General features: G+C 42.6%; 1 protein-coding gene across 2 annotated transcripts in view; it reads left to right on the top strand.

Moving 5' to 3' along the window:
* The window catches only part of CCR4 (C-C motif chemokine receptor 4), a 28762-nt gene extending 15613 nt beyond the window's left edge, over window positions 1-13149 (top strand). Inside the window, exons 1-2 of one of the 2 annotated variants that reach the window (XM_006121755.4) lie at window positions 8347-8447; window positions 9807-13148. In XM_006121755.4, the coding sequence (XP_006121817.3) occupies window positions 9808-10884 (1077 nt within the window). In that variant the 5' untranslated portion in view covers window positions 8347-8447; window position 9807 and the 3' untranslated portion in view covers window positions 10885-13148. Of the gene's footprint in view, window positions 1-8346; window positions 8448-9806 lie in introns of those variants that run through there. The other variant, XM_025183943.2, reaches the window with a different exon arrangement.
* Window positions 13150-13461: the final 312 nt, after the last annotated feature.

The following is a 13461-nucleotide window of genomic DNA, read 5'->3' as shown; positions in this document are numbered from 1 at the left end:
GATGAATGGCCATCAGGACAGCACCAGAGAGTAGTGAGCAGGTGGATTGCAAGTGACCAGCAGAGTAAGGTCCCTCTTTACCCTGCCTTCCCCCACTCAGGATGGGAGGTGAACTCTGTGGATGCACCTCTGAAATCTGGGTCTGTCCTGACCAAGGGCAGCAATTGTGAGTGGGGTGCAGAGAAGGGCTGGGCATGTGAAGGGGACATTTACATTGCTGGACTTAAGAATCTGAGAGGAAAAGGACAGTGTCCAACCTACTTGAGCTGAGACTGTTACTCACGGTTTATGTTCAACAACTCTGTCTCCAGTGTTTCCCCAAATTAATGCCGCATTACTTCCCTCCCTTTTTATTTAAGGTTTCTTTTCTACACTCACACTCTGTGCTTGTAAGTGGGGAAGAATTGCCTCTCAGAGGTACCCAGGGGTGGGTGTGAATTTCCCAGGTTACTGGGTGGGAACCTGAGCCCGTTCTGTGTTGGATGGATGGAGAGGAACCCCCCAGATATTGAACCTGTTCCTGGCTGTTGCTGGCAGAAGGGTTACTATATCTACCTCCATCAGAGCCTGTCCCCTGCCAAAGATTCCTACTCAATATCTCAAGATAATAAAAATCATGGCACCCTGAACCCCATCTGCTCTTTTTTTTTCCACACCAACAATCTCCTGTATCCAAAAAATTTCCAGCTCCCTCTTAAAGAATTAAACTCTCCTGTAGAAAGAGAGAAAGGCGACAGTGAATGAAGTAGACTGACCTCAGACCTAAACAGCATAGCGGCTTGTGGGCAGTGGCTGAGAAAAAAGTTTTTCTGTGGAGGAAAAGAACCTGCATCTCAGGTATTTGTTGCCAATAGTTTGCAGGGGGGAGGTGAGGTAGCTTTTATCTTCCTATCTGCACAGCCTCAGCAAGCCGCCACACATAAAGATCTGTATGTGGTTAATAGAATTTCACAAGACTACCACTTGTGTTTTTGTCGCAGTGAATTTATATTTTTAGTAAAATTTGGCAACAACAAACACTGTTTACATCTTGTGTAGGACATTAAGCTTCAGGAAGGGAATTTGGGGGGGAGGGGTATTCTGTTTATTTCTGAATACACATCGACGGGCTAATCATCTCATACCAAAAGGTACAAACATCCTTAGTATAAAATAAATCTCTATGGAGCACTCATACTTTACTTTCACCAACTGATTTATCTGCCACAGCCCATTGGTGACTAGTTCCAAAATAAGTGGTGGAACAGAGGCCGATGACAAGAGACCCTTCCTGCCTCCAACTCCCTAATCCACAAGAATTACATTTAACACCAGCACTAAATATAATCAGCCAATGTGCTAAACAGTTCTGGGAAAGTTCTGGAAGAGCACTAATGCTGTGCCCATGTTCTAGAAGTGCAAGTGGGATACAAGAGGCTCGTCACCCTGACATCAGTCCAGGACAAAATAATGGAAAAGCTGATACAGGATTCCATCCATAAAGGATGAAAAGATGGCAGGCACTATAATGAACAGGGCTTGACAATTAGGGCAATATATTCACCAGGGGCGAGTAGATTTTAGCTTGGTGCGGCCGTGCAGCGCAGTAAGTGCATGCACAGTGCAATCTGCGCATGCGCAGCATGCCAACCGCACAGCTGGCAAGTGGGGCTCGCCACTGCTTATAAAGCCCTGATAATGAATGTCAGTCTGCATGGGTTTATGGGAAATAACTCTACCTCGACAAACCTGACTGCTATCTTTGATGAGATTACAAGTTGGCTGGCAAAAGGCAACTGTGTAGGTGTGATATACTTAAAATGTGTAAGGCATTTGTCTTCAGTACTGCATGACATTCCAAATAAAACATTAGTACCACAGAGCAAGTTAAATGGATTAAGAACCGACTAACTGGCCACTCACAAAGGAATCATTGAAAAATCAACAACAAAAAGTCAATTTCCCTGGGGGATGCACAACAACTAGCTCTAAGCCCAGCTCTACTCAATATTTTCTTCTGTGATCCCAGAAGAAAAATATGAAATTACTGCTGGCAAATGTATAGATGGCAATGATTAGCGGAGTGATAAATAACGATGAGAACTGGGCAGTCATATAGAGTGATGTGTGTCTCTTTGTAAACAGACTCATTCAAACAAAATTTGGGTTAATATAGCCAAGGGCAAGGCCATACACCCAAGAACAAAAAAGGTCACATCTACAGGATAAAAGGCGGTCTCCTGGGAAGCTGTGAATGGGAGTAGGCAGATTTTACTTCTGTATATGGCACTGATGAGACTGAAAAGCTCTATTATCCTTGATTGGACAAGAATAGTGAACAATTGGAAAGCAAGCAGAAAAGAGCCACAAAAATGATACAAGGGCTAGAAAAAATGCCTTGCGGTAGGAAACTTAAAGGACTCTATCCATGTAGTGTATCAAAAAGAAGATTAAGAAGTATCTTGATTAGTGTGCACGAGAATCTTCTTGAGGTGAAAATACCAAGTACTGAAGAGCTCTTCCAATCTAGTGGCAGAAACGTATAACAAGCCAAAAGTGCTGGAAGTTAAAGCCAGACAAATTTCAACTAGAAATAAGATACATTTCTAGACATAAGGGTGATTAACCACTGGTACAAAATACTGATGGAAATGATGGATTCACCATCTCTTGCTGTGTTCACCTGTAGACTGGATGTTACTGAGCTCACTAGCTGGATGCAAAACTGGATGAAATTCTGTGGCCTGCCTTATACAAAGAGCTCTGTCTAGATGATCTCACAGCCACTCTTTAAAATCTATGAAACCCAGACTCCTCCTGTTTCCCAATAGCTTTTCACCTGTAATTCACCACCCTCACCACCACCCAATATTGCCTGAAAAACAACAGTTTCCTCTGGCCAGGTCACACAGACTTCCCCTTGCTACTTCCCTTCCCCCCTGCCACCTATTACCCAGTGTAATGAACTTGGGGTCATTAAACAACAAACTGGTGAAACAGAAAAATATAAAACTTTGTTTTATTCAAACTAAAGAGCTTCCGTGGTGAACTGCTGTCCCATACACCGCTACTATACTGTTTCCTTAGCCCCCCCGGGGCACATTTCTAAATTCCTATATTCATAATACTGTGCTTATAAGGGAGTGTCCCTAAGGCTTGGTCTACACTACTGGTGGCCATTGATCTAAGTTATGCAACTTCAGCTATGTGAATAACGTAGCAGAAGTCAACATACTTAGATCTACTTACCATGGTGTCTTCACTTCAGTGAGTTCATGGCAGCGCTCTCCCATTGACTCTGCCTATACTTCTCATTCTGGTGGTGTGCTGAAGCCAGGGCATTATCTAACATAGACGGTAAGACTGTGGCTACTGCCCTCGCCATCATTTTTAGCAGCCTAGTTTTCCCCGAGAAATCTTGTCAGATTCTGGTGCACATTTCATGTCAGTAGTTTTCAAGTTATTGCAGTTAAGCAGAATCAGGCAAGTAAAGAGTTCCCCATGTATTTTTAGATTGTAGACCCAAGGTTAATAACGCAATCAATCAGTGTTATAAAATCTGCGTGACAGACTATAGAGATCAGTGTCATGTTGGTGTTAGTTTCTGCATCAAGAATGGGGAACTCCTCCAGCAAATTTGGCAAATTATATGACATTTAAATAGCAGTGACTGACATTTTTAGTATGTCTGCAACCCACCCAAAGAAGAGCCTTGATCACTGCTGTAACGTAGAACCATGGAAGTGGAAGAGACCTTGAGAGGTCATCTAATCCATTCCCCTGCCATCCCTGGCAGGTGTTTGTCTAACCTGCTTTCAAAAATCTCCAATGACGTAGACTCCACAACCCTCCTAGGCAATTTATTCCAGTGTTTAACCACCCTGACCATTTTTTTCTAATGTCCACCATAAATCTCCCTTGCTACAATTACAGTACTTTTTTGTGCACATGTTCAACAGAGGGAAGTGGTCAAACATTTTAGGATCTCCCTACTTCACTAGTTAAATTTCAGGGTAATCTTAAACCTTTTTAATATATTTTATTTAAATTTCTTATACACCATAGCATCATCCTTCTTCCTATAATATAAAACTTGTTCTGCCTTTCCCATTCATCTAATCAAGAGGCTAAGCATCCCCTTACCCCCTGTCAACTTTTGGATCCCACGCAGTTTCTCAAAAGTGGACAGGGACTCTCTTATACACATAGTCTCTTGGGGTACATCTAGGCTACCGTGTTTTGTCAACGGAAGTTTTGTCGACAGATACTGTCGACAAAACTTCCGTCGACAAAGAGCGTCCAGACACATTGAGTTCTGTCGACAGAGCAAGCTGCTTTGTCAACAGAACTCCGTAGTCTGGACGCAACCCTACAGGCAATAACACCTTCTGTCGACAGAGTTCTGTCGACAGAAGGCGTTATGCCTCGTAAAATGAGGTATACCAGCGTCGACAAAACTGCTGAGTTCTGTCGACGTTATGTCGACAGAACTCAGCGGTAGTGTAGACGCTGGTATAGTTTTGTTGACAAAAGTCCACTTTTGTCGACAAAACTAGGTAGTCTAGACACACCCTTGGTGAATTGGGCAGACTTTCTCCCATTCTTTGTGTTGTGGGGGAGAGCGAGGAGAAGGAGGCGTAACTCACTGGATGGAGAAATTCTTTTGCTGCTCCTGTATTTTCAGCTGTGTTGTTTGGGCTTCCATCAGTGTCTTGTGGGTTCTCCCGCCTGCTGTCTTGACTGCTTTGGTCTCCCTGATGCCCCGTTCTGCTATTAGGCTCTTGTGTCCCTGCTCCTTTCAGGGTCTCAGGTGCTGCAGTCAGGCCAGTTTCATTTCAGTGGTCTCTATGTCACTGGGGTAGGAAGGTCCTTGGATGCCTGGTCAGAACTTAGTGCCAGACAGGGGATTTCCTTGTTATGGGCTCTTCACCTAGTCTTTTGCCTCAAGACAATCATATAATAACTATGATTGACTTGCTGTGACTCATCTTGAACATTTAACATTAGAAAGACTTCATTATTGTTCTGGTTCTTTTCAAAGATTCTTCGGTGATGTTTCAAAGTGGTTTCTATCTATGGTAAAGATTTTTAACTCCCCCTTGAGATTCTATTAATGTTTGTACAGTTTAACCTGTGTTATCTGGCATGCTCAGGGATTAGGGCGTTCTGGTGATCTAAAAATTTCCGGTTATCCGAGGGTCCCATTAACCTAGGAAAAACCAATGGACAATCGTAGTAAAACTCAAGTTTTTAATATCGGTAGTTTTGTAGTGTGAGGCAGTGGGTCTCACATTTGTATTTTGAATTAAAGATGGTTAGTACTTCTTAAATAAAAAATTGTTAAGCCAGTCATGGCAAACCAAGCCAGGCCTGTGCGCCTGAAGATGTGACAATATTGTGGCTGGGGGCAATGCCAGTTAAAGTTTTCTGGTTAACAGAGTGCTGGTTAACAAAGGTTTCACTGTATCTGTATAGTTCAGCTTACTACACTGCTAAGAATGATGGGATGTGTCTCCACAAGTCTTCGTGCCTCACCCAAGTGAGTTCAGTGCCGTGTGGGCACAGCAAGCCCTGTTACGTCACTATGTGGCCACTCTCAATTATGTTAAACTGGCTCAAGAAAGGTAACTCCAGTGTAGATAACTGATTAACTGCCAGGAAGATATACCCCTAGTTATATTAAGCTAACTCAAGCTAAGAACAAATCCTTTTTATTAGCGAAGACACAGCTAAGGTGCGATTAGAATTTAAGGGGTTGGGGATTCCTGCTTCCAAGCGAGATCCTCTCTTCTTAGAATCTAGACTTCTCATGCCCCCATGTACAGTAGCTTATAAACTCAGTTCATCACACACACATTAAAGAGATACACAATGATAACTACCATAGTGTACATAGGCCCAATGGATGGATCTAGATTACAGCACACTTTAGAGCAGAATTTTCCAAAATGTGGCCCCTGGACAATTTGCTGGTGCTCTGTAGAGAGCACACAATGCTCATCCCCTCCTCGTTTCCAGCAGAGAGAGAGAGGGAAAGAGAGAAAGAGAATAGGTTTTGTATGGGAAGGAGGCGGAAGATGAAATGCAGAGCAATTGGAAACACTGATATTAACTTTTTTCCAACTGGGTAAAACACCCCTCTCACATTCTGAGGTGCAATCAAGATGAGGGTTGTGTAACCACCTGCCCTGCAGCCCTGGGTGCCTCACAATGTTGTGTGACTGTAGCTTCCACATGGGTTGTTCACAAATAGCCAATAAGCCTGAGTGTCTGGAGAGCTGCAGCCTGCTAGCAACATTGCAGCCACGCTCTCGCCTCCACAAGCATTACTACATGCAGAGAGGCCCAACACACCCAGTCCCAAATATGTATGCTCTGCGCTGTGCAGACCTCTCCTGGACATTGAGGATATGTTAGGTTCACTCTGTCGGGGAACAGTATCCTGCAGCTTACAATCTTTAGTTTAAGCACACCACTGCTTTAGTTCTGATTTAAAAAATAAAGCCAATTTGCTTTATTACAAACAGATAGATTTTAAGTGAGTACAACTATAAAGTATTCAAGTTAGAAATGGTTGTAAAAGAAACACAGAGATTAAACGCTTTCTAGAGCTAAAACATTTAAAAACAGATTTTATTCAAGGTTAAAAAAAATCATCACCCCTCATTCCCAGCCACACTGATGACCAATTTTAGAGCAGGATCTCTCCTTAAAGTCAAAGGACTGGCTTAGAGCGAGAGAGATGAATAGGGAGAAAAAACATGGGGTGTTTCTGCCACTCACTTTTATAGCCCAGTCACCATCTGAAGCGGGTTCTTCTGAGGACTACACCTCACAGCAGTGTTTATTCAAAGAATAAAGAAAGCAACCTGAAATCTGGGGGTGAAGGTGGCTGCCTGGCCCCATGTTCTTTCCTCTCCCCCGTGCATGCTGAACCGCAGATATATCTTATCTCTCTCTTACTGACTTAAGAACCTTATTCACTACTTAAATGCAAAAGGAGATAAAGCCACATTACTTTAAGATAGACTTAAAAAACAACAGTCTGGTAGCACTTTAAAGCCTAACAAAACATGTACTACCAGACTATTTGTTGTTTCTTAAGTTTATCCTGTACAGACTAATTCGGCTACCTCTCTGAAGTTTAAGAGAGACCTTCTTAACTGGGGCTACAAGGGTTTGAAACTGTTGTACTATCATCAGCTAGGGAGAATTTTTAACTTCACATAGAATGTGGCAACCTACATTTTGCTATGATATTACTGACCAGCAAATTATTAGTTTTCACATGTTACCTCGCTAGCAGGGGTGCTGACAGCTTCTGTGGGACTTCCCAGGCAAGGTGTGGAGATGCTCACCCAGAAGGAGCTAAGTCTCAGGCCAAGGGGGGCCAGGAGCAGCCAGCCCTCCACAACGCCTGGCACTGGGTCCCTCCCAGCCCTCAGAGCCATGCAGAGTGCATGGGGCAGCACTCCAACAGTGATTTAAAGGGCTTGGGCTCTGGCTGCTACTGCAGTAGCAGAGGTAGTAGTTGGGAGCCTCAAGTCCCTTTGAGTCACCTAGCCCTGGGGCAATTGCCCCCTCTGCCCCACATCCATGTCCTCACGTGGCATATTTTGCACAAATATTATGCAAAAGAGAGTAATGAATGACTATGGGGTACATTCAGACGCAATTAGCTAGAAATACACAGTAATTTCTTATTATTTTCCATTTAACTAATTCTTGTAGCTGCCAAAACAAATCAGATGAAATGGTAAATGAGGGGAAAGTGGTCCCTATCATCATAAATTAGAGAAAGGTAAGCTATGCTTTTGCAGTGCCATACTAGGTGACCCAGAAGACATTCTTCCTACTAATACATTGTAGACACATGGAAGGCAATGGAAAATCCCCTGCATTAGAGACTTATGCTAAAGCAAAAGGTGGAAAAACCCACATGCAAAGATAAAACCAAACAGATTTTTCAAGAGTTCAAAGAGAATACTCTGGTCACTTTTATCAGCTTTTAATTAAGCTGATTTTGCACTCCCTTTTCCTTGGTCTAGTCCTCTTGGAGCCAATGTTACACTGGAGTCAATGAACTGTTCACATCAGGAAGATCCCATGAATCTGTCATGATCTCTCAGATCCTTGAGGAATAGAAGGAGAAATTAAAACAAGGGAGCAACTGTGCTCAAATAAATTCAGGAGGAGACACAAGCAGAAGATCAATCCCCAGATGGAAATGGAGAAAATGAGAAGGAATAAGATCCTACAACATGACATTTGCAGGACAGCAGTGGTTGTTTCAATACAAATTTTTAAAGGCACGTTATCTTCTTGTTATCATAAGACTGATCGCACTCCCCAGTACACACCTTGTATTTCCTTTCAAATTATGCTACATCACGTTCACTGTAGCAAGTGGCTTGCTCACTGCTCACCAAGAAAACAAGAGAGTCTGCATTACAAGAGAGGAAAAAGAGGTACAAATTTACAAAATGCAGTTCAGAAATAGTGATTTTGTGTGTGTTATACGTTTATTTTACATACATATGGTTAAGCAATTATTTGTGCCTTTTAATGCGTTTTCTTTCTGCTATTTTATCACTTTAAAAATTGAACAATTTTCAAACATGGGCAAATTCATGCTTAGTTTTTATTTATTATACATAAGTAGAATTTGCATTTTAATCAACAAAAATTTGTCTGAATTTAGCAGCAACAACTCAACTAATTATTGAGTTATTCAGTGATACTATGTTTTTAGTGCTAGAGTATTATCTAGACCCCTGCTTTAAAGGTCTGTTTATTCCCACTGTTGTTTTATGTAATTTGTACTTCAGCATCTGTCTGCAATAGAATTCAACTATGGGTGGGAAGGAATCATCTCTTGTGAACTTACAAAAGTCACTTAACATTATTGTGTTTCATTTTCTCCTGTTCTCCAAACTCCAAAAATGTGGAGAGACTTAATTCACTTTGGCAAAAAGTTAGGAAGTGGTTGGATGAAAAAATGCTTGCATTGCACGCACATATATATCCTTTTCATGCTGTGTTCATTACCTGAGCAGTGTCAACTTGTTAAAATAATGCCAATTAAACTACATCTTTTAAAACAGAATATGCATATTAATGTGACAAATTTCTGCCTTTTGGCCACTGAAGAAAAAGGGTATTGAAAATACATGTATGTTTTCTGGACAGCAAGTTAAGAGTTGTCCGTTAAGTGAGTGAGTGCTTTTGCTGATAGTCATAGACATTGCATTGAAATGGAGGAGCACTTGAAAATGAGTCAGATGCTGAGGTCCTTGATTATTTTTAGTTGGCCCTCATCAACGTTTGAGTAAATACTGTGGATGGAATCCCGACCCTATTGAAGTCAATATGAGTTTGGTCATGTACTTTGTTGGGAGTAGGATTCCAGTCCTTATGATTTGGTTCCAAGGCTTGAAGGATTTCTGTCATTTACTTTGCTAATTAAACTCCACTTCCTCTCTTCTGCTGCAGTTTCTATTGAAAACAATGAGCCCCACTGCATGCCTTAAACTTTTATGTAGCATTGTATGCTGCTAGAACTCCTCGGAGTATCCCTTAACAGTTCAGGGAATGACCCCCATTTTTGTCCTCTGTGGATTTGTAAGCCAGCTAAAGGAGGCCTGGATCCACCAAAAACCTACAGTTCCTCAGATGAGAAGTGCATTAGCAATGCAAAGACTTCCTTCTTATTCAAGTTCTTTTCAAAGCCTTCTTTGACGGATGATGTTTCAAAGTGGCCTTTTATTTTAGATAAAGATTTACTTCCCCCTTGAAAATCTATTAACATTTGTACTTATTGTTCTCAGGATGTGGAATACAACCATGGAATCCAACTACGAGTATACATCTCTGTATGATTTCTATAATGAACATTATGATTCTTCTACAACACCTTGCACTAAAGGCGGCGTCAAGAAATTTAGGTCACACTTTCTGCCCACACTTTACTCTCTGGTATTCCTGCTTGGCCTGGCCGGGAACTCTCTAGTCATTTTGGTCCTGTTCAAATACAAGAGGCTGAAGAGCATGACTGATGTTTATCTGCTCAACCTCGCAATCTCAGATTTGCTGTTTGTTTTCTCCCTTCCCTTCTGGTCTTATTATGCAGCCGATCAGTGGGTTTTTGGGGATGGGTTGTGTAAAATCATTTCTTGGATCTATTTGGTTGGGTTTTACAGTGGGATATTTTTTATTATGCTCATGAGTATCGACAGATATGTGGCAATAGTTCATGCTGTGCTTGCCTTGACAGCAAGAACGGTCACCTATGGCAGCATTACCAGCCTCATTGTATGGGTAGTGGCTATTTTAGCCTCAGTTCCAGAGCTGATATTTAGCCAATCTTCCCAGGAAAACAATTATACCATCTGCAAATCAGAGTACCCTGCTAACTCCATAAACTGGAGGTTTCTCTCCTCTTTGCTGGTCAATATACTAGGGCTCCTCATCCCTTCAGGGGTTATGACTTTTTGCTATTCAATGATAATTAAAACGTTGCTGTACTGTAGAAGCGAGAAAAAGAATAAGGCTGTGAAGATGATCTTTGCTGTCATGATTGTATTTTTTGTTTTTTGGACCCCTTACAATATTGTGATTTTCTTACGATCGCTGGAAGACCTAGGTGTCCTTACAGATTGTCAAACCAGCAAAAATCTGGATTATGCAATGCAAGTGACAGAAACACTGGCTTTTTTCCACTGTTGTCTCAATCCCATTATCTATTTCTTTATGGGGGAAAAATTTAAGAAGTACGTGAAGTTACTCTTCAAGAACTGGCCAGTACCCGGAATGCTTTTTAAACGCTGTGGACTTCTCAACACTTACTACACCGAATCTTCCAGTTCTTTCCACACGCAGTCTACAGGGGATCAAAATGCTCTGTAAAAATATTGCGGTGTTTACCACAGTTACAAGAAAAACTGACAAATATCAGAACATGAAAAGGAATCTCATTTAAGCTGAACAGAGGTGCCCTTAAAAATAACCCCGCACTTTAAAAAAAAAAAAGTACCATAAGCTTTCAGTTCTCTCTCTGGATTTTTTTTTGAAAGTAATGAGAAGGGAAAAAAAGAGCGAATGCGAGAGAGAGAAAGTGCTTGAGAGGTGAAACTTTGGCTAAGACTTTGGAATTGCAAAATTTATTTAATATTATTACAAATCAGTGCCAACAAGTGGCAACAACAAATACCTTTACAGTGCTATGCTTTTGGTTTTTCATCAGCACCAACAGTGAGCCCCACTAGGGGGAAAGGGACAGGGAGATCAATGGTCATCGCAAAATGTTTCAGAAATCTTGGCATATTTGAGGATTATCATATCTAGTGACCTGGCTCGACCCAGTTATTGGCATAAGATTTGTTAGATCAGAGTCTTAATATATAACAACTGTCTCTTCAGTATGCTTTCTTACTGACTGTTTCTTAGATAATGCATTTGTTGTGTCTAAAAAAACCGAAAGGTGTATGTAAGAGTCTGCTGTGCATCAGGACCTAAATTGTACATTGTTATACTTATATGCATACTTTTTTTAATACACATATACAGGCATTTTGAATTAACCTGCCACCATGTTATTTCCTAGAATAGCAGTTTTATATAAAAAAAAACATTTTTAAATAAAAATGCTTGGGTTTTTTTAAACCCTACAATGCATCCTGTGCGCATCATTTGAAACAGCTTCTGCCTACTCATATTTTAAGCCAAATTACTTTACTTAAACCCCCTTGTTAAAAAATAAGATGAATAACCCTTTGAAAAACACCCCCTCACAAAATGACATTAAGAAAATAATGTATCCAGCTGGGATGGCGAGAAGCTGCCAAGCACGACTGCACTGAGGAGTGGGGGGAAAAGGGTCCCAGGTGGGACCACCTTTGCCACTCAGCAACCTTTGGACTTCGAGCTATTCAGGAGACTGGACCTCCTATTGTGGCAGCACAAGGACCTAAGGGGGGGGCCCTCTTCCTCCCTCCTCCCCAACACCAACGTGGCCTTGACACAGCTGCTTGGCTACTTTTCCTCCTAAGCAGCGGCCTTTAGACATCCAGAGAACCTGCTTCAGTTATGACTGGACTTTCTCTGTCCTGTTCAGTTTGCTCCAACCATTCCCCTCCCTCAGTCTCTTTGCCTCAATGACATGTCACACCTGCCCCTCTTCTCCCCTGCCCGTCCCTCTCATCTCCTTCCCCTTGGGCCGATCACTTTCCAACCTAGCCCAACGATGAAAAAAAAATGGTGGAACTGACACAGCATTTACTGTCATCAGCTAAGTCACTCTGACATACTGTAGCGGGGGCCATTCAGTTACATTCAATGGCACCAGATTTAAAACTGATTAAAAGTCTTTAAAACACTTCACTTTTGGTTTTGGGGTGCTAGACTTCTTCTCCCGCCCCTTCTCTTCTACTGTATTTAGATTACAAGCTCTTTGGGGGTAGGGCCCTTCTGCTACTCTGTTTGCACAGTGCCTAGCCCTCCAGAGCTGCCCTTAGGCACTTCTGTAACAAACATAAAGCACATGGGTTGACCCTAGGATGTCATTGAAACCAAGATCTTCACAGAAAGATTATTAGATTATAAGTGATCTTGGAGGCTGGGTGAGCTGCCCGAGCGGCCTGTGGAAACAGGCAGGAGCAACAGCTGGGCCCTGTGAGGAGAGGCCACCGCTTTCTAGGAGAGGAGACTGAAGGTGAGGCGGGGCCCATCCAGGGTGTGTGATGCTTAGGCTGTTCAGAGGGTGGCCCAACCTTTCCACTGTCTCCACACACTATCAAGCTGTACAATTTGGTAGGATAGCCCCTCCCCGCATATTCCATCCATTCTCTCTGCCCTCTCCCACAAGACAGGCTGCCATAGAATCGCCACTTGGAAAGGTCGTCGTCTGTGTGGGGTGGTCCGGCAGGCAGCCCAGCATCAGTGTCTCCTTCAGTGCCCCTCAAGATTCCTTCTCCAGCTCAAACAGGAGCTTGCAACAGGCTAATTTATTAATTTGGACTAGGGATGTTCAATTGCAAGTAATTGACTAATCAAATAGTCGATGCATTTTGCATTGACTATTCAATTAGTCAACAGGGAGCCTCTGCCTCTGAAGTGTAGCCACAGCCCTAGGGCTGTGGCTACACTTCAAAAGCAAAAGTGCCACATGGAGCTCAGGATCAGCTGGGGACTCCCTCACTGACCTCAGGCTCCATGCAGCGCTGCCATGTTGAAATACCGTGGGAAGCCCAGCATCAGGCTCCATGTGGCATTTCAAAGCGGCAGCACCACATGGAGCCCGGGGTCAGGGTCTTGCCCCAGGCTCCACACAGTGCTGCCGTTTTGAAGTACCCCGTCCTCTTCCGCTCCCCCTTGCTGCCTCTTTCTGACAGAGGCAGTAAGAGCAGGGGAGGAGGAAAGAAGCAACTAGTCATCTAGCCTGTCAACTAGTCCTTCACATCCCTAATTTGGACACCTCAGCTCACC

The sequence above is a fragment of the Pelodiscus sinensis genome, chromosome 2 (assembly GCF_049634645.1).
Source record: "Pelodiscus sinensis isolate JC-2024 chromosome 2, ASM4963464v1, whole genome shotgun sequence".
NCBI classification, from domain to species: Eukaryota; Metazoa; Chordata; order Testudines; family Trionychidae; genus Pelodiscus; species Pelodiscus sinensis.
This window is presented reverse-complemented; position numbering and strand designations above follow the sequence as displayed.